Below are 21,691 nucleotides of genomic sequence, written 5' to 3' on the forward strand. Positions count from 1 at the left end.
AGATATGTTTAATTATGAACAAGGAAGAAGTATGTGATCGAATTTATTTATCTGGGAAAGGTAGATGCAGAACAGAGACAAATAAAAAGGAATTTTCACTCACAGAGCCTTCTAAAGGTGCTAAAGGACAATACATTGTAAGGAAAATTAATAATATTACAAAGAAAAATCCTTTATATCTTAAAGAAGTGCACTGAGGATGTAGAATCAGTGGTTCAGTTTATACAGAACTTCTAGAAAAGTAAACTCTTCAGTTTATGCTTACTTACAACATGGTATGAACCCTCATTGGGGGAAATGGTTGTTTCTGTTGTAATCAACCTCAAAGTAAAATGGGGAGAAAAACTACTGAAAAATGATGGGGTTCTTTTGTCAATTAGAAGTATCCCTAATTATGTAAACAAAGGGTCTGTAGTATAATATTTTGTCTTTGAAGTAGTTGATATTGTAAGTAGATCAAAAGAGAAAATTATGCACATTCATTACTTTCCCTTCAGGTTTGCTTTTCAACAGCTTACACGCACACACACACACAAACACACACACTGAAAAAGGCAAGGGTGGAGGTTCTGTGTAAATAGTTTCTGAAAAAGAAACTCCTTCCAAAATTCCTAGATGGTACACATGCATATATCTCTGAAGACTCAAGTATAAACCTACGTGACTACTGCACATAATGCAATGAAAATAACAGCTGTCTGTTTAGCTCCCCTTCATTCTCTCTAATGTTTAGTAAAATGCAAAATATACATGGAAAATGTACATTTTTTCACCCTTCTTTTCACTCAAGCTTTCTCAGCTTCCTAAATTGTGGGGGGTTTAATTTCTGGTTTATTTTTAAATTCAAAACCCGATTTTGGGGTTTTTAATCACTGTAATTGTTTAATTGTTGTTTTAAAATGTTTTTAAATTATTAATTGTTATCTTGTTTTTTAATTTGTTTTAGCTCTTTACTGTTTTAGTGGTTGTTTTAATTGTAAACCGCCCTGAGCCATTTTTGGAAGGGCGGTATACAAATCAAATTAATATAATATAATATAATATAATATAATATAATATAATATAATATAATATTTCTCATGAACAGTGAAAAGGGCGGCAGGCAGCAGGGAAGGCAGCAGAAGCTCACCTTCCCCGCAGACTATCTTGCTGCTGGTCTGGGAGGATCAGGGAGTGCGATCTTCCACACCCAGACGGCAGACTGCTTCTCCCGCCTGCACGGAGGAGTGGGGAGCTGGATGTGATGGACAGGTTCCTTTCAGTGTTACAGCCAGTGCTGCACACAAGCACCCCCCATTAAACAAGGTTAGAACGTGTGAATAGCATCATGGTTAGCCCAATGAATCATGTTCTTCTGGATTGAGACCATGATTCATCCTTTGACTTAGTTTCATGTTACTTTTCATTTTTTATTTTTGTGCAATCCTGATTATGAGGTGGCACGTTATATAGCCTGCAATAACTCTGAGTTTCTAGACCAAAAAGAAAAAAGAAGCATCCTTAGCTCAGAATGACATTTTGTAACAAAGCCCTTTATTCTTCTCTGCTCTGTCATTCTAGAAACTGCTGACTCAGCAGTGTTATACAAAGCCAAACATCAAAGTCAGTGAGGCCCTTCACACAATTGGTGTGAAGCACCAGAGGGGGTTCTGCAGGGAGAGCAGGCTTAGCCCGCTCTCTCCGAGATGAGCAGCCACTCGTAGCTGGGTGGCTGAATCAGCCGCCCACACGACTGCTGGTTTCATCACAGAGCCAACAGGGGCAGTGGGTATCGGGGGCCACACGGCCCCTGGAAGTTTCAGGATGCCCTGTGCGAGCACGCAGGGCATCCTGGAGAGACCTCTGAATGTGGGAGGCTGTTTGCAGCCTCCCGGTGGGGGTCTCCTCGTGTGTCGCCATGGCATGGAGCCACACCATGGTGGCACACGAACAGAAAACCCAGGTTAGCGGAGCGCTCGCTCCACTAACCTGGGCTAAGGGGAGGGCTACTTTGGTGGGCTAGCCTCCAGAGAACCACCGGGCTCACCCGCGAGCCCGCTGGTTCTCACGATGGGGAAAAACTAGGCTGGGCTTCTTTAGCCTGGTTTTCCCTCATCATGAGAAAAGCCTCAATGACTGAGTTCACTCCAGGTGCCCCAGTTTTTTATGTGACTACTACAGAGTCAATCTATGAATTAATCCTATGCCATGGAAACATGGTGAGTCATTTCTGAGATTAATCATATAAATAAACTCCAGGAAATGGTCTTTTTGCATGAACAGTGTAATTTAAGGTAACAACAGTTGCTAAAGAGGTTGCAGCAAGTTCATTGGGCGAGCCATGCTGGGGCAAGGCAAATTCATGATTACAAACAGGGGCAGCTTGCCCAGGAGGCAACAGCCAGAGGCAGCACCTGCACCATGGGGCAGGAAGTGCAGGCATCCCACCCCACCTCCCATCCCATGGGCACTGCCTTGCTTGACCACCGCTGGCACCACCCTCAGCTTTTCACTGCACTGCTGCCCTCCCTTGTTGTTCCCACCCACCTTGTGTATTGGTCCAACCCTGACACCAATGCCAGCCCCGTGCCCCTCTCTAGTGCCTCTGTTCTCTATCTCCCAGCTGCTACATTTTGGGCATTCTGGGGTTTTAAACTGCAGATCAGTGATGGAGGTGATGGTGACAGAGGAGAACTTGGCAAAAATTGTGGGGAGAAATGGCAGGGTATACAGTTTATGTGAAGAATTCTGGAAGAAACTGTGGCATGGCCATAACCTCTTCTCCCACTATTTCTATCCCAAGATAGTGTGAAACAGGCTCAAGGTTTTTAATACTTCTGTCTCACTCTTCAAGTGTTTTATTATTTCAAGGCTGTCCTCTTTATTTTTTATAACAAATTATCAGATCATCAAGGGAAGTAAGTATATAGGTCCATCTGTTATCTTTGAGCCTCGAGTACAGACAAGGGTCAGCCTGTCCTTGGTTAAATATCTCATTGACTAGCAACTGGTTTAATTTGACATTCCAGGCTCTTCAAGCTTGCTCTAGTCTTTTCTGTGGCAGGCATACAAGTCTTTTCTGTGGCAGGCATACAAATTTTTCTTTACTAGGTTCCACAGTCTTGGAGGCTGCTCCATATCAATATCTTCTTTGATGTCTCCATGAAGAAATGCAGTTTTCACATCTATGTGATCAACTTGCATTTGCTTTACTGCTGCAATGCTTAGGAGTGTCTTTACTGAGGTGTGTTTTACAACAGGAGAAAATGCCTCATCATGATCTTCCCCATATATTTGCAAGAATCCCTTTACCACCAGTCTCACTTTGTAATGCTGGACATCTCCTTCTGCATTTTACTTAATTTTAAAAATCCACTTGTACCCCACAGTCTTTCTTCCTTCAGGTAGCTCTGTGAGTGTCCATATGTTATTTTTGTGCAATGATTCCATTTCTTCTTTCACAGCTTCCTTCCAGTTTTGTGCTTCAGTTGAAGGTAAGTTATCACTTTCTTTCCATGTGCTTGGAAAGTTTCAATGTAAGGAAGTTTCTTAGGCAGAACTCCTGAATTTTGTCATGTTGAACGCTACACCCTTCATTCGTCATTAGCATCCTCTTCTGCTGAATCTCTGCCAGGTGTAAAACTTAGAGTGGATCCTTCCATTTGGTCACATTGCCTTGATTTTTTCTCCAACTGAAAATTGGACTCTAAGTTTGGCAGTTTACTTATGGTTGGTTTTTCATTCACTGCAGTATGCTACATTGCATATTTTAATTGTTTCTGTGGCAAGATCTAAAATCCTATATCGTTTACATTCTATGGAATAGCCAACAAGTATTCCTTCCTAAGATCTACAGTTGAGTTTGGTCCTTTTGGCTGTTGGTATATAGGTTTAGATCCAAACACTCTTATATGACTCAAAGTGGGCTTAATTGTCATGCCATTGAGGTAATCTGAAGTGGTCCATCTCCAGTTACCACCAACTTGTTTGGTGGCTACACAGAGATGGGCCTTCTCGATAACTGTCTTGAGATTGTGGAATGCGCTCCCTGTTGAGATATGATCCTCCCCATCTCTGGCAGTTTTCAAAAAATACCTGAAAACCCATCTTTTTGCCCAAGCTTTCTCAAAAATTTTTTTTTTTAAAAAAAAAATCAATTGTTTTTAAGTTTTTGTATATGTTTTTAACTTGTTTTATGGTATTGTTAACCACCCAGAGATGAAATTTTGGGGCGGTGTACAAATTTGATAAACTAAATAAATAACTCATGTGGCATTGTTCCTGTGGCCTTTGTTGGCAATCTGTTTTGCAGGTAAATAGCAGTCATCACTGCTTCTCCCTAAAATTTAGTAGCCAGAGCAGCATCTCCAATCATTCATCTCATCATTTCCGTAAGAGAATGGTTCTTCCTTCCCGCCACTCCATTTACTCTGGAGCATAAGGAACAGTCTTTTGGTGTTCAGTGCCCTCCTCCTTTAGGAATCTTATGACATAATTCCCAGAGTATTCACCACCATTGTCAGTGTGGAAGATCTGTGGCTTTCTTCCAAACTTGTTGCTCACTCTTGCAACATATTCTTTTAGTCTTTCTAGTACTTGTTCCCTTTTCACCTAACAGCTATGTATATGTGCATCTAGAATAGTCATCAATGAAAGTAAGAACATATTTATTATCTCCTGATGTATTAACGTGCATAGGTCCACAAACATCACTATGAATCAGATCCAAAGGATGCTGTATTTCTCTTTCTTTGCGTGGAAGAAAAGCAGGCCGTGTTACCTTTGCTCTTATACAGCATGCACACTTTGATTCAGTGCTGCAGGAGTATATTTTTAGACCCTTTACCAAATCCAACTTTTTCAGTTTAACACATTAACTTTTCAGTCCAACTTTTCAGTTTAACATATCCCTTTGACATCTCTATGTCCTAACTTTCTGTGCCACAAATTCAGACATCCTTTGTGTGTGCATTCCTTCACAGTTTTGGCCTTTTCAGTCACACATTCTACTTCAAACAATCCATTATCTTGTAAAACTGCTTTCATTAGCAATTCCTATTTATGAGTAATGAAACAGTGCCTCCCTTTACATTTTACTCCATAGCCTCTTTCTGTAGCATATTCTACAGACATCAGACTTGTTTCTAGAGTAGTCACAGACAAAGCTTCTTTAATTGTTAATCCAATGGTTTCTCCATTCTCCAGTTTTCAGAGCAACTGTGCAGATCCTTTCCCTTCTGCATACATCAGTTTTCCATCTGCCAAATATATAGGGACTAGTGGGCCCGCGTGCAGAGCATCTGCACCTCTAGTTGGGCCCAGCCACCCCTCCCCCACTGGCATGCCTGGCTTTCTGGCTGGCCGACCGGCCACTCCCCCCTGCCACTGTCCCCCTGGGCCAGACCGTCTCACCCTGGTGGACCAGCCAGGGCCAGGCTGACCCACCACATCCTCCTCCTCCCGGCCGGCGGGGTTTTGACCACCGGCCCCCTGCCTCCAACTCCTGGCCACCGCCATTATTTCTCTCCGCTTCAGTGCTGGAACTCTTGCTCACTCTAGAGCATCTGTGTGCTAGTACTTGATTGCTCTCTTCACCCTCTGCCACAGCCCCCCTCACCTCAGTGATCTCCCCACCCTCGCCTGAGCTACACTCCTGCTCCTCCTCCTCCATCCCATTGCTTCCACCCCCCTCACCCCTCTTGGTCATGGCTCCAGCATTGCTGCCGCCTATTGGCCAAGCTACAGCCACCGAGACCTACACACCCTTACCTGAGCACCGCACCTGGTCCTCCTCACAGGAGCAGCAGCAGTGGTTGACCAGGCCATTCCTTGCTACTGCCATCACCATGGCCACTCGTTCTCCTGAGGCCACTGACAGGCTTGGGCCTGTCCCTTGCCTGCCTGTCTGTCTCCCTCTGACAATGGCCTTGGTAGCCCCAAACAGCAGCAGTGGTTGACTGGGCCCTTCTTTGCTGCCAGTGCTGCCATGGCTGCTCATTCCCCTCAGGCTGCTGACAGAACATCTTCCAACAAGTAACAGTTGCATTCCAACTGACCTTAACCATCACAGGCTCCTCCTCCTTATCTGCATATGGAATCCCCATTTCCCAATCGTCACAGTGCCACAGGCTCCTCCCTGTCTGCATATGGAATCTCCACTGCCCAATCACCATGGTGCTTCTGCTCTCACAGGCTCCTTCTCCCTATCTGCATATGGAATCCCCACTGCCCAATCAGGTGCTTCTGCTTGCGAACTCTGTCATCCAATCACCTCCTCCCCCTCTGTCAGCCAATCACCTCCTTTCTACCACATCCCCACACACGACCCGTCTTGGAGAATTAATAATATAGATTTTACAACTTGTATCTAGGTTTATAAATCTCTCCCTTTCTATAATCAGCTGGCTTGTAGCACCTGAGTCAATGCAAATGCCACTGCTGCATTTCTCAAAATTAGTTCCAAAACTGTATCTGTTCTTGCAAGTTATATCCTTTGCTTATTAGCTTTAGTCCCTGATTGCTTGTAAGTTCTGTACTCTGTGTTCCCAAATGACTCACTCTCTTTGCAAAACGTTTGTTTTGCTTCCCTTTTGTCTGCAAACACTTCATTCTTGGGACACTTATTCTGCAAGTGTTTGGGGCTTCCACAAATAAAGCATTTTTTATTTCTTTGAAAGGTTCTAAATGCACTTTCCTTTGGTTGCCTGTCATCCCTTCTGCTCAAATCAAAGTCCTCTAGATGGTTAATTACAAATTGTCAGTCTGCATTCTCCTTGACTTCCAAGGCACTAGTCACACTATCAAAGTAATGTGGCAAACTGTTCAACAGCAATCCTATCAAAACTGCATCTGGCATGATTACTTTTTGAGCATGCAGTTGCCTAGATATTTCTAACATTTCATTTATGAGCTTGGACACATTTTCTCCTCTAAATCTTTTATTGCTCAGTTTTCTTATTAGATACACTTTGGAAACCACAGACTTCTTTTTATATACAGTCATCCATTGCCAAGCACAGTTTTGAGAATATGCAAATGGGAGATTATGACAGTTCTTGCCAACCGCAACCCGAGTATCCATGGTTGATGAAGTTTTAGTGATTGCGGGGGGACGGGGGTCAGCAATTTGGGGGGTTCAGAGGTTTGACCTGCTCATTCCTCTTGGTGACCTCACTGTCCCTTTCCAAAAATGCCTTTGAGTGATTTTGGGGAGTTCAACAAATTTCCAAAGGTTCAATCTGCTCAATCTTTTGGGGGGATATTGCAGGCTTTTTGTGCATTTTTAAAGCGAAATGTTTTTTGTATCTTCCCCTTTATTTTTAGGTCTTTTTGCAGTCGTGGTTCCCCTAACCACCTGTTTCGCATAGACTTTAATGCCTCACCAACTGCAAATTTGCCAGTGGCAAGGTTTTGCCAGAATGGAACCCTAGCAGTTGGCAAGGGATGACTATAATCCCTTCAAAGTTTCCACACATTATATGCATAGCTCAAACAGTCTGAACTCATTAATGGTGGGTTGTTGAGCAGCACCCTTCCACCATCTGACATCTGTAACCAAGAGTTGTAGTTGGAAGGGGAATGTGAGGTGGTGGAGGGAAGTGCTGTTCCAGAACTCATCACATATGGCTTCAGATGTAGAGATGTGCACGGTCTGGACCAGTCCGGACCGGCACCGAAGGGGGGCCCTTTCTTTTAGGGCGGGAGGGCTTTCTTACTCCTCCCGCCTCTTCACCCCCTCCAGTGCCCGTATTTAACCAAATAACGGGGTGCTGGAAACCAGCCGCCCCCGCCCCCGCCGCCCCCCCAGCAGATTCACATAGAAAGGTGCCCATACCCCTGCCGCCGCCGTCGCCCGCCCGCCCGCCCTCCCTCCCTCCCAGCTGCCCGCCCGCCCGCCCAAGTCCTTACCCAAAGCTGCAGGGAGTAAACGAGAGGAGCTCCCGGACAGAGCTCCTCTCGTTAGAAAGGCCTGATGCAGAATGAAGGCAGTTTGCGCACGCGCACATGCGCGCGCCGCAAAGGACACCGGAGGCCCAGTCTACCCGCCAGGAAAGGGCCGGGTAGACCGGGCCTCCGGCGATCGGAGGCCCGGTCTACCCGGCCCTTTCCCGGGGGGTAGACCGGGCCTCCGGTGTCCTTTGTGGTGCGCGCATGCGCGCGCGCACAAAGCGCCTTCATTCTGCATCAGGCCTTTCTAACGAGAGGAGCTCTGTCCGGGAGCTCCTCTCGTTTACTCCCTGCAGCTTTGGGTAAGGACTTGGGCGGGCGGGCGGGCAGCTGGGAGGGAGGGAGGGCGGGCGGGCGGGTGAAGGTGGCGGCAGGGGTATGGGCACCTTTCTATGTGAATCTGCTGGGGGGGGTGGCGGGGGCGGGGGCGGCTGGTTTCCAGCGCCCCGTTATTTGGTTAAATACGGGCACTGGAGGGGGTGAAGAGGCAGGAGGGGTAAGAAAGCCCTCCTGCCCTTAAAGTTATACCCCCCACCTGGACCCGAACCAGCAAGGGCTGAACCGGTCTGGCAGTTCGGCCATTCCTTAGAATGGCCGCCGGACCGGTTCGGACTCACCCCTATTCAGATGTCACAACATGTGCCAAACTTTCAGTTTGCTCATGGAGTAAGGGTTGTGCCAGAGGAACCAGTGGTTGGTGGAACTGGATTTACTACTGTCGTAAATCTGTCAGCTCAGCTAACCCAACAGGATTTACAACCCCCTTCAGCACTCCCACTGTGAGTTAACAGAAAGTAGCAGCGAAGCTGCATGAAGGAAAACAAAAAGGCTCACAAAGAAAATAGTAAATGAATCAAGTCCCCTGAACTGAACTAAGTACCCCCTTCTAACAGTAACTGAGTACTAACTGAAAAGAAAACAACAGAGCAAGGAATGAAAAAAAAGAAAGGACACCAGAGCAAGGAATTAACGGAACAAGAACACAGAGCAGGAAAGAACAGAACAAGGGCAAACTGGAACTCGGAAAAGTTGAGAATTCAAAATAGAACACGGTCCGCGGTCAGTGAAAGTTGCTAACAGCATCGGTGGAAATCACAGACTGCTTGATATATGGCACAAGAGAACCAACAGCCAATCAGGCTTCACTGAGTCAGCACTTCTGCTTCCTCTCTTGTGATCTCCTGTGCCTACATGTCTCCCACTGAGCTTTCCTCTTGAGACATCTTCTCAAGACAGGTGAAATCCCAGCCTCCTCCTGATCAGCCTGCTCCTGATCAGGATTCATGTTTGGCAGCTGTTCTGATTCCTCAGCTCCAGAGTCTGGTCTCCCTGCCAAATCCTGTTGCTGTGCCTCTAAGCCCTCACTAGCAGGTGAATCCTCTCGTTCCTCCTCTGACTCTTCTGAGTCAGAAGTCTGAGCCATGATACCTACTAGCCATCTGGCAACCTAAGCAATGAAGAGTTGCAGAGGCTTTCTTAGCTGTGCAGCAGTGAGTATGGAGAGTGGGAAGGTGATTTTCTTCAGTCCCTCTGTCCTGCTTTGCCTCTTGTTGCCTTGTAAGAGTGCTGTAGGGTCTGTTTTTCCAGGGCTATTGGGTCTTAGCTTTGACTTAGATTTGGTGGGAAGGGTGTTAATTTTCACCCTTGTCATCCTCCACCCATCAGTGGGAGAAAGGGTCCATGTTCTTCCCCGGGAGCAATCAAGTCCAACAAAAAAGCCCAAAAACATTTATATACCTCTTTTCAACAAAAGACCAGGCAGCCTCAATCCCAGCTCCTCATCCTTGGCTGCCTGCTCCTTAAATAGAGCCCTGCATGCAGGGCAATCATTTTCCCTTCCTCCTGGCTCCTTCCTCCAAGGCAGGGTTTCTCAACGTGTGGGTCCCCAGATTTACTGGACTTCAGCTCCCATAATCCCCTGCCCCAGTGGCATTTGGTTGGGAATTATGGGAGTTGAAGTCCAATTACATCTGGGGACCCACACGTTGAGAATCCCTGCTCCAAGGCCAGGCAATTGACTGGGCCACCCAATCACCGGCCTCTGTGGAGGCCTCTTCCTCAAGCCCTGCCTCTACTGCTGACATCATCAAGCCGGGCTCGAGCAACTGTAGTCCTCTCCTAGTTGCCACCAGGTGACAGCCTGCCCACTCTAGCGTGCCCGCTGTGAACTTCTCCTGGCTCTCCCCTGTCCTAGGAAGAAAGTCAAATGGGCTGCTGTCACAGCCAAGGATCCCCTGACTTCCTGTGGTGTTGTCACCTGACTAAGCAATCTGGGAAGAGCACCAGACCCTATCCAACCCAGCACAGCAATCTTCCATCTGTCTTATATTTATTTTTAGATGGTGAGCCTTTTGGGGATAGGGGGCCTTTTTTTGTGTGTGTATTTATTTTTCTATGTAAACTGCTTTGAGAACTTTGGTTGAAGAGCAGTATATAAATATTTGTAGTAACAATAATAGTGATAGTTCTCCTTCTTTCTCACACACATCCAACCTTGGTTAGTTAAAATGTCAGCCACTAATTTTAAAGCAACTTGGTCTTTCACAGTCTGATCCTACTGTTTTCATATAGATTAGAGATGGGCAGGCACTTGGAAATTTGGAAAAAAAAATTAGGGGGGCAAACCAGGTGATTTAGTGCGCCAGTTTGAAGCTTGCTAAACACTTAGTTTGCCAGCCACCATTGTGTCCCAAGCACACTCCCTATCAATCACCACCCCAAAGCAGCACTGCTCCCTCCTTTTACTTATGACCCTAGAGTAGCAATGGAATAAGCATTGACAAATACTATTAGACCAGGGCAGCAGATTTTGGCCTACAACTCCCATCATCCCTGGCTATTGGCCACTGTGGCTGGGGATTATGGGAGTTGTAGTCCAAAACCAGCTGGGTGGGGGGCTAAGTTGCATAGACCTGTATTACATCTTACTGTAAACAGTGAATATGCCTTAACACATCCAATACTTCCTTCAAGCTGTACAATGCAGAGAAAGATTTGGTATTGGCGACACCCAAGGTTTTTTGTTTTTTTAAGGATACTTATCATCCATTTTTTATATTCTCATTGTAGTATCCACTTGCATATTGCAAACAGATTTTTATTTTTATTTTATTTTATTTCATTTCATTTTTTATTTTATTATTTTATTTTATTTTATTTTATTGCCCCAAAGTATGGTTTCAAGCTGTACAATACAGAGAAAGATTTGGTATTGGCGATACCCAAGGTTTTTTGTTTTTTTAAGGATGCTTATCATCCATTTTTTATATTCTCATTGCAGTATCCACTTGCATATTGCAAACAGATATTTGTGGTATTTTATTTTATTTTATTGACCCAAAGTATGGTTTTGGACTGATATTGTGAAATAATTTCAGCAGTTATAACAAGTTGGCATGAATTTTCAGGATTGACATGCTAGTCTCCTCTCTTCTTATTTTTTTTTTTTTTAAGAATATTCTTTCTTTCCTTCACTGCTGGCATCTGCAGGGCCTTCATTTGCACAAATTGCAGTCCTAGCTTTACAGCTTTCTGTCTAGCTTTAGAGTTTCCCAGTTCTTCTCTTATACGTATAACGGTCTCAAAAGCCCCTTCTGCATGAGGCTCCTAGCTCATAATTACAACTGTGGGATAATAATAAATCATGCCCAGCGTATTCCATTTTTCCTGTCATTTCTTTCTATTGCCCTTTATTTTTCTTTTTGTTTGGCTGAAAATCTTTGAAGCAGGGAGTCTGTCTCTTCCTCTGTGGTCAGTTAAGCAATCCTTGTGCACAATGCTAGAAAAAATGGTTTTCTTATTAGCTGAGTTATACAGAAATCCTAGTGGTAAGATTCTTCCAAGGCACACATGGTTGATTTACCTCAGTTTTAACTAAAGCCAGTACCCTTACTGGCTGGCGTGATGAGGAAAATTAGCCAGAGTAGTCCCAGTGAAGTTAAAAAGACAAGCTAGGTATTACTTCACTTGTCCTTCTAATTTCACTGGGACTACTTTGACTAATTTTCCTCATCATGTCAGCTACCATTCCTAATAGAACTGGAGATAAGCCAGCACTGAATACTTCTGAAAGTGGTTCTTTTATAGGTTTCCATTAATTACTAGTGGTTGATATGAAGCATAGTCTTCCATTGATGCTGGGAACCTTGCTGGGCTGCTGTGCAACTTAAAAAGAGCCTCGATGGTGTAAAAGCAGAGCTGCTGCGGAATGACTTCGAACCTTTTCCAGACAGCAGCATAGCTCTGCATTTTTAAATGCAAGGGGCATTTTTAGATGCAAGGGACTGCATTTTAGATGTCTACAGTTTTATATATTTAGGGATTCCATAGTAATCCACCAGTTTCAATGTTTAGTATGGTAGTGCAGTTTTGCTGATTGTTCTCTGATGGTGTATACAAATATCCCAGACTCTCCTTATGTTTCACCCATCAGTTGGGGGGAAATGTATTAGCCGGTGGCTGCACAAAGTCTTTCACATGTTTGTCAGAGGGGGAAAATAGATACAGGAGGATGCATATTTTACAGACTTTGGATAATTGTGTGCAAAGGCAGCAAATAGTAAGCAGAAAGATTCCCACACCCCCTCCCCAACCTCTGTGGTGATTCCGGAGAAATCCCTTCACTTCTCTATTTCCCCCAAGCCAAAATAGTGAAGAGTTTTTCTACTATTACAAATGGAAAAGAGTAAGAGTGGATAAACAAACATCTACAGCTAAGCTGGGGTTGCACTGCCCCGACAACATCTCTGGCTACGCGTATATGCTGTGTATGCATTACAATTCTTCATGGATGAGGATTTGTGCAAAAGTGGATGGAGCCCAGATGAACCATTTTAACCCTCATCCTGAGTCTTTTTTTTAACTCATGGGTAGGGCTTTTTACTCCAAAGTATTCCCATTAATTACACTGGATGCCCCCAACTTTTCTGTTCTACAGAACCTTCAATTTCTTTTCTTGTTTAAAATTAACATATTTGTATACCACCCACTACTGAAGTCTTTAGGCGATTTACAACAATAATTTACATTTCACTACAGGAGAGTGCAGTGGTGACACCTGAACCCTAAGCATGATGCCCTGTGCAAGTGCACAACAAATGAAGATTTCAGACCCAGCACTACGTAAGATCCAAACATCAGTATCTCACTTCTCAGAATTTCAGATGAAAAGACACAGTGTGACTGACCTAAAAGCATCACAGTTCTGGTAGCTGGTCAAGTGCATTCTAAGGTCCATTTCAGACATAATACAGAACTGAGGATCCAATGCACCCATGGTTGCACTTCCCCGCCCCCCGCATTCTTACCTGTCCAGATTCGGCAGTGAGCACTTGTCTCCTCTCTGCATTCTGTCTGTGAGTCTCTACAGAGGAGAGAGAACTGGCTGTTGGGCTTCCTCCTTTGATTGATGGACAGCCATGGCAGCCAATCAGGATGGAGAAAAGGAGGAGCTTCATTCCCTCAAATCCTGTCCTGGAGATGGCTGCCTCCATTACTAAATTTGGATGTAATGTAGGCAGCCATAAACTAGAGGCCTGAGCAGCAAACCTTACTAAAAACCAAGGGTTCAAATTGGAATTTGGTGAGTTTGGAGCTTGGGTTGAATTAGGGTCTGAACTGCAGTTTCCCACATTCAGATGTTCAGGTTCAGGGACCGCTGGCTGATCTGCCTCCAGTTCCTCATCATCCAAACCCATCAATTCCCCACCATCCAAACCCATTGTAAAAGTTAGTCTCCCACAATCATCACTTCTTGGGCACACCCTTCCTGGGTACATGCACAACCAATGTCTTCTGTCCATCCAAACCAAATACAGATGACAATGTTTCCCTTTATGACTGTGATTGCATTTATGGGAGCATGTCTGTAGTTGGTTGATCAACTGGTGTCAGGCTTAATGAAACTGACATGTTGTGGTTGATGTTGTGATCTCTCTGCCTTTGTTCTGGTGCCTAAAACCCCTGTTTCTGCAAGTTCAGATGCTTTTAGATTGTGAGCCCTTTGGGGACAGGGATCTATCTAATTTGCTTATTTATTATTTCTTTGTGTAAACCACTTTGGAAACTTTTGTTGAAAAGTGGTATTGAAAAGTGGTGGTTGTTCTGAATAGTTTACTCATTGCAAACACTAGATATGACATTATGGGAGGGGATGGTTTTATTTGCCCAAACTAGGGACTACAGAACTATGAAGTGCCCCAGACTTTTTCTGACACTATCATCTTTCAAGGTCAGATGTAAGTGGCACTACCATCTTTCACAGTAAAGTGTGACACTATCATCTTTCAAGGTCAATTGTGCTTGCAAGAGGAAATAAAACTGGAGTTCCAAAGAGAAACAGGATATTCTTTCCTATCCCAGCTAGATTATGGGATAGAAGCTACCCCACCATAAAAAGTTTACTCATTTCTGGGGTCCCAATTAACTTACAATGGGAATAGGACTCCTAAGAAGTCCATTCACTTGAGGGTTGTTTAACCTTGTATCGTATTTTTATTAATAACTTAAATGTTGTAATTTGTAAGGGGCCATACTTGTGGATTTCTTGTGTACCAAAGTGCAGCAAAGAGTATGACACCAAGGGCATAGCTGGGAGAGCAGTGGTTTGCTTGTTTACACACTGTTTACACAGCTGGGGGTAGAAATCTACCCCAAAATGTGGATGGGGGTTAAATTAGATCACATTTGTATTCTCTTCTGCTTCCCATGAAGGGCACCTTTGGGTTATCCACTTATGTTCTTACATGGAGGCCAACATGCCCTTTGCTTTTGTGCAACCCAACTTTGCTCTGTTTGTTGGCTAAAATTGGGGGAGTCAGAGAGTGGAGCTTGCAGATTTCATAAAGGACCCTGCCCTAACTTTTCTGCCATAATTTAAGCACTGGCCCACTGTCATCCATTGAACTTCATGGTTCAGTAGGGATTTAACCAATATTTTCCTGTAGAATAGATGAAACTACTATCCACCATACTGATGCTCTCGGTATGGTTTAAACCCACTTTTGACTGCATTGTATGCCACACGATCAAAATGAGTTGTATCATGCTGCATTGTGGACAGGCCACAATGTAAGTGGATCATAGTCACAGGTAGAGCTGTAGACATCACTCACATCAGTATGAAGCCCCTCCTATTGCATACTGATCTGCATGAATGATATGCATATCCTGATATGGAGGTCGTTTTAATCTCTTTGTCATCTGTGAAGTGTTAGAGCAATGATCTTCACTATTTTTTAATTAGGGGTTACTGCCACTGAGCTGCCCAAGGTGCAGCCCCCCCCCCCTTATGTGTGCACAAGAGGAGGGGATTAGAGAGAGAGAAAGCCAGGGGCACCACTGAAGAACAGTGTGTTAGAGGGGAAAACCTAACAGGCTTTAGAAGACAAAATGAATCATATCGTGAAAAGAGGGTGTGTGTGTGTGCACACACAAGCGCACACACCTACTGGCCAACATCCAGATTAGGACTGTGCTAACAAAGCAGTCCTGCATTCCAAACTAACAGTGTGCCATAGTGTGAGAGGAAGAAGGAGCTGTTTTTGATGATCTCCCCAGGAATATAGTTTGGCGACACTTTTGTCTTCAGAGGGAAGAGAAGATCATCGAAAAATTTCCCCTTCCCCCAATTGTCTGATGGTGTACCATTAGTATGGAATTCAGCACTGATCCACTAGCACAGTGCTTATTTGATTGTTGCCACTGTTTGTAATAGCATTATTGTTTATATAGCACCACCAGCGTGTATGACACCTCACAAATCACAAGACCGTGGGTCCTGCCCCAAGGTGCTTACATTCTATATTTTAACATCAGGAGACAACCAAGAAGGAGTAGAGAAACAGAGACAAGTGTAATAAGGAAGGAAGATGCATGTGTTTTAGTTCTAAAGTTTTTGCTTTGCGTCACTGAAACTAACACTAAAATAATTCCTTAACCAGAAAAACAGAAAAAAAATATTCCTTAGCAAACATGGCTTAGTTACTTCTCTTTGCTCACTTGGAGTGTTATATTTCTTGATACTTCTTCACTGTCTTTTTTGTTACCATTTTCAGTCACATCCAATGAATCACCCCAAACTACTACTTCCTTGGGAAGCCAATTGCTTACTTTTCTCTCTCCTTCTCTATTAGCAATAAGATATTACATTTTCATGATTCTCTTTTTGGTATTTTAATAAACAAAGATGGTGGCTGGTATTATTGGGCATTAGATGTAAATTAGATGTAAATTGCCAAATAAGACTTCAGATGGGCATAATCTCTATCTTTTAGCTGTGTTTGGCTTGCATACTGTGATTTGACCGAGGTTGTTTTTATTCTTTTATTTGCGCACTGCTTTGATGGAAGCAGTATAAAAAATGAATGTCAAATAAATAATTTTGCTCAAATCTTGATGCAAAAATCAAGTGCAATTGTGGGTTTATCCTGCTAATGAAAATATTATAAGTAGGCCATATGCTGAGTGATGAGGAATGTAAGATGCACACATAGAAAAGAAAATGTCTTGCTATTAATCCAGACTTCAACAGCCTTCCAAAAATAAAATATCTTTATTGCCCTATGATTTTGCTCACAAGTGTACTGTTTTAATTAAGTAGCGACAACTGTTGAAAATGTCATAAATGCTTAATGGAATGATTAGGAATATTTATGAACTCTAGTGTGCTTTCATTTTTGCCAAGTAGATTGTGGAAATGGGTGCTATTTGTCTTAAGTGGGCGGGGAAAACTCATTGTCATCTTCCTTCTGTTGAGGCACTACTGATTTTAGCAATTGAGAATGGAGAATCACAGCGGTATATTAATTAGTTTACACTTGGACTGCTAAAACTTAAACTTGCATTTCTACTCACCATGACACTTACTGGATAACTTTGGGTCAGTTACAGACACTCAAACCTTCCTCACAGAGTTTTTGGGAGGATAAAAATTGCCATGTTTCTACTTGGGAAAAGGATGATGATAAATAAATGACAGTGGCAAATTGCCATCCCCTGATTTTCTTCTGTACAGTCTTCTGTGTAAGTTTAAACAGGGTGTTGGAACACATGTAGATGAGTAATTCAGATGAATGCTCATTTCACGTGACTAAGGGATGCTCCAAAAGCACATCAGGACATTCTACTGTGACATCAGGGCGGGCATGCGCTCAGCATGGCCCAGACCTTATTGCTCGTCTGAACCAGCCCTATGACATAACTGTGTTTTATGCCTTATTATCATTGGGATTAATGTCTTCCATATAGGATGAAGTGTTTTGGATGACTTACTATTCTGATACTGAATTATATACGAATTCTGGCTAATTTGTTTCTGGTCCTCTATGTATAGTTTTTAGAGGGTTGTGTTTTTTTTAAAATGGTGTTAATAGCTGTGCTGTACTCTGTTCTACATGGCAGAAATTCCACATGCCACTGCATTAAAGACTAGCTATAATTTAATTTCATAAGGCCGTACTATGTAATAAATACAATAATCACTAACATTAAAAAATGTATTATGCTATATTAGCATACTTCTTTTGACTTCAGTATGGATACACCTGTACATTTGATGGCTGAATAATTTCTCTTTGTTCTGAGGCTTAGTTCCTCTTTCGTAAATCCTTCTCTTACTAATACAATCTGACAGAGCTCATGTAAGTATAAAGTATTTAATCAAGTGTAATCTTTTGGAGATGCTATAAAAACAAAATTGATACATTTTCCCTGTATAAAAAAGTCTGCTTTATTTTTCATTCTCACACTGAAGCATGACTCAACATTGTAAAATATTAGTGCTTGTTTAATTGTATTTTGACTACACATCTTTCGGTTTCAGATAGCAGGATTGATTGTGCCAGAAAATGGTTTCAGTGGGATTTCTGTAATTGTAAAAGAAGCCATCTGTCTTCTTAGGCTGTTTTATTATAACTTTTATTAAAAGGCAAAGGAGGGGGATCAGATTGTTGCCCACAGGAGTCAATGATGAAACACTGGTTGACATTGATAGAGTCTGAATTGGCACCCTTTCCCCATAATCTAAACCTTCATTTTTAAACAAGAACATTCAATAGCTATGCTTTTTGGCTCTACTTCTTGTTTTATTTTGCTCAAATTGTTTTGTTAATGAAGCTTAGATAACAATCTGTCATGTGGAGCTGGTGTAATTATGGTTATTTTTTTTTGTCATTTTTCACAATATCCGTGCCTGAAATTAGTTGTTTTCTGATTTGATTTGGATAATATTATTTCTATCCTCTCAGAAATGACATTCCAAATTTTTGTATGCCTTCTTAAATTCTATGTTGCTTTCAGCATATCTGTAAATGGTATTTATGATGCAGAAAATAGCAGTCAATGGCTGACATGAGGAAAATTACCCGAAGTAGTCCTACTGAAATTAAAAGGACAAATTAGGAATTGTCTAATGTTCTCTTGATTTCAGTGGGACTATTTTGAGTAATTTTCCTCACTATGTCAGCCAGTGTTCTTAAAGGAAAAATTGTGCCATCGAGTCGGTGTTCTCTCCTGGCAACCATAGAACCATGTGGTTTTCTTTGGTAGAATACATGATGGGGTTACCATTGCCATCTCTGCACAGTATGAGATGATGGCTTTCAGCATCTTCCTATATCACTGCTGCCTGATATAGGTGTTTCCCATAGTCTGAGAAACATACCAGGGGGATTTGAACCAGTGTTCTTACATGAGTTTAAAATGAATACAGTTTTTCTCTAAGGTTTTCTTGGGAGAGCCTGCCAAAGCAAACTAACTTGATTGTGGCAGTCCTAATAAATGGAACATAGACGTCATTTCTAGAGCACCATTCAACTTAAGCTGTATTCAGACGTTATGCTGAACATTCATATGGGTGTGTAGTATACACAGGTACAGATCTGTGCATAGGTACCAGCGGAGGAGCCAGGGAATGATGGCACAGTTTCTGCTCCGTCCCCTCTGTGCACACCAGTGATGCTTCTTGCACGTGACATCATGCACACATAGGCATGGCTTGATCACCTCAGGGCCTGTGCAAGCCCTCCAGAGTGCATTTATTTGGAGTGCATTTAAATGGATGCATTTATTTCCCTTTATCTTCCTTGCTGGAGGGAGAGAAAGAAAAATAAATGCACCCAGCAAGCAAACACTGGCTGGGAATTAGCTCTGGAGGGCTTGCACAGGCCCTCCAGCGATCGGGCCATGCCCATGTAATGTGATATCATGCACAAAAGGAGCATGGTCCCCTTCCAGAGTGCTTGTGCAAGCCCCCAGAATGTTGGCTGTCTGGGTGCATATATTTCCCTCCCTTGCCCTTCAGCAAGGGAGGGTTCTGGAGGGCAGAACTCCGAAGGGCTCATGTGGCTCTTCCCTGACTTGCAGTCAGGTTCTTTTTGTAGGCGAAGAATGGCACTTCAGTACCCAGATATCAGAGTAAAACCAGTTTGGTAAGAAAGCAGCAAACAAGAAGTCTGAGACAGTTCTTTAAGTATGAAAAACAACAAGGATTTATTTATAAGCTACAAAAGGGTATGTGAAAGCTGAGCTTAAGGCTGAAGGAGGAGAGAGACTAAACCAGGGATTCTCAAACTTGGGTCCTCAGGTGTTATTGGACTCCAACTCCCATAATCCCCAACCAAAGGCCACTGAGGCTGGGGATTATGGGAGTTGAAGTCCAATAACACCTGAGGACCCAAGTTTGAGAATCCCTGGACTAAACAAACAGCCATCTCTGGAGAGACAACATGGAGACTAACACTGGAAGAACAAAGATGGGAGAAGTCCAGCACTTTTATCCATGATCCTAAAACCCCCAGTGGTCACTATGAGACATTGCAGCTGAGAGCTAATGCTGCCAGGGTCCTAGCTCCAACACTTTGAACTCATCTGCTCAATGATAGACTCCAACCCTGATAGGTACAGTTATTCACACATTATATTGAAAACAGGTTCAGCAGTACACCTCCTATCTGTACCATACAACTGTGGGCTTTGTACAAGGTTTATTTTTAAAATGAACACAGGTACAGTCATTCACACAAAAGCATGTACGAATGTGCAGACATCTGTACACTCATATGGCATAATGTCTGAATAGGGCTAGAGATGTTCACCACACAGTGCTAACCTATTGGCCTTTCGCTGCCAGAGGCAAAAAGCAAGGAGAAATTGGCCTCATCCCTGACACTGATGCCAGCCCCACCTCCGTTGCTGGACCCATCTTCTTATGCCTTGTCAGGCTGCCTCACCTTCCAAGTGCCAACTGCTTTATATTCCGGTCAGCAGCAGCAGGAGCAGCAAAATGGTACTTCTTGCATACAGTGGTGGCCACTCCTCATCACCACTGCACCACTAGCTCCAATAGATGGAGATATATATATTTCTCCCCCTCCCCCTCTCTCCTTCCCCCCTCCTTCTGTCTCTCCTCCTCTACTCTCTCTCTCCCTTGCACCTTTCACCAACAAACCACGATGCTTCACAAAGCTAGCAAAGCAGCAGCAACAAGGAGAGGCTGGCTCTCTATGCAGGAAGCACTATCCTCACTATCACTGCCACTGACATGCAACTTAAAGCAGATACGTGACTCAGCCTAGTAAGGGAGAAGAAGGTAGCACTGGTGAAGGAAATGTGCATGTCAGGGGCAAGGCCAGAACACAGGAGGAGAAATACACAGGGAGGGCAGCAGGGCAGGAAGGACCAAGGGGTGTATCAGGCAGGTGAGGTGATGCCCACAATGGGAGTGAGATGCTCACTGTCCCCAACCCTTGGTACAGTAGCCACCTTCTGCCATTTCCTAATTGTGCCTCATGGAGGAGCCATGGCTGTCACCACAAGATGAATTCAAAGTCATCTTCCAATTCTGCTGCCAAGTATCACACGTTATGCAAAACTGCAGTTGAATGGGCCAATGGTTCCATGGATGTTGGGGGACAGTGAGCATCTCACTCCCATTGTGGGCATCACCTCACCTGCCTGATACACCCCTTGGTCCTTCCTGCCCTGCTGCCCTCCCTGTGTATTTCTCCTCCCGTGTTCTGGCCTTGCCCCTGACATGGACATTTCCTTCACCAGTGCTACCTTCTTCTTCTGCAAATGCAAGCAAATGGGGTTTGGCATGGTGACTAAACCGAGGATTCAGATTTGGAACTCCAATCTGAACCTTTGGGTTGTAATGAGTTTCATAACTACAGCCTGAGTTTGGACACAGCCTGCACTATGTCCAAATGCGGAACAGCAGGCTGCATCCCCTGGAACTGGAGATGAGGGAGGAAGCTCCTCCTTCAACTCCAGAGTGATTGGCTGTGCAACCTGTCCTTCTGTCTCACTGACTGCAGAGAGGACACCCTCCGTAACATTCGAATTTGGACAAGAGAGCAGGAGGAGAGGGCATGGAACCAAGCAAATGCATTTGCTGTACTGTCTCATTACAGTTCCTTTACTAGTAGACTTAACCCTTAGAATGTAACTCAAGCCGATTGTCTAGTATCTTGACTACAAATTTTATATTACTGTGCATATTAAAATTCCCACATCATCAACATAGCTTTTATCAAGAAAGGAAATAAATAAATAAAAGCTTGTAGCTACATTTGAGAAATGAATAGATTTTCCTGTTAGGAAGGGATTTCCTCCATTCTGCTCTTCATTCCTTGGTGACCTCCTCTCTTTCCTGTTGCTATCTGCCTGCAGCCTCTATTTTTGCCACACTCTCATGGCTAGGTGGGAAGCTTCATTTGGGTAGGAAAGAACTACACAGTTGCCCCACCCATGTAGTTATTGCAATCAG

At 43.6% G+C, this 21,691-nt stretch overlaps 1 protein-coding gene across 20 annotated transcripts in view; it reads left to right on the top strand.

The window, feature by feature from the left end:
* The window catches only part of MAGI2 (membrane associated guanylate kinase, WW and PDZ domain containing 2), a 953,479-nt gene that overhangs the window by 224,685 nt on the left and 707,103 nt on the right, over positions 1 to 21,691 (top strand). Inside the window, exon 2 of one of the 20 annotated variants that reach the window (XM_053251271.1) lies at positions 3,444 to 3,473. The exons of the other annotated variants lie outside the window; for them this stretch is intronic. Coding sequence (XP_053107246.1) covers positions 3,444 to 3,473 — 30 coding nt within the window. The remainder of the gene's footprint in view (positions 1 to 3,443; positions 3,474 to 21,691) is intronic. 20 annotated transcript variants of the gene reach the window in all.

This window comes from Hemicordylus capensis, chromosome 5 (assembly GCF_027244095.1).
Source record: "Hemicordylus capensis ecotype Gifberg chromosome 5, rHemCap1.1.pri, whole genome shotgun sequence".
In the NCBI taxonomy this organism is placed as follows: Eukaryota; Metazoa; Chordata; class Lepidosauria; order Squamata; family Cordylidae; genus Hemicordylus; species Hemicordylus capensis.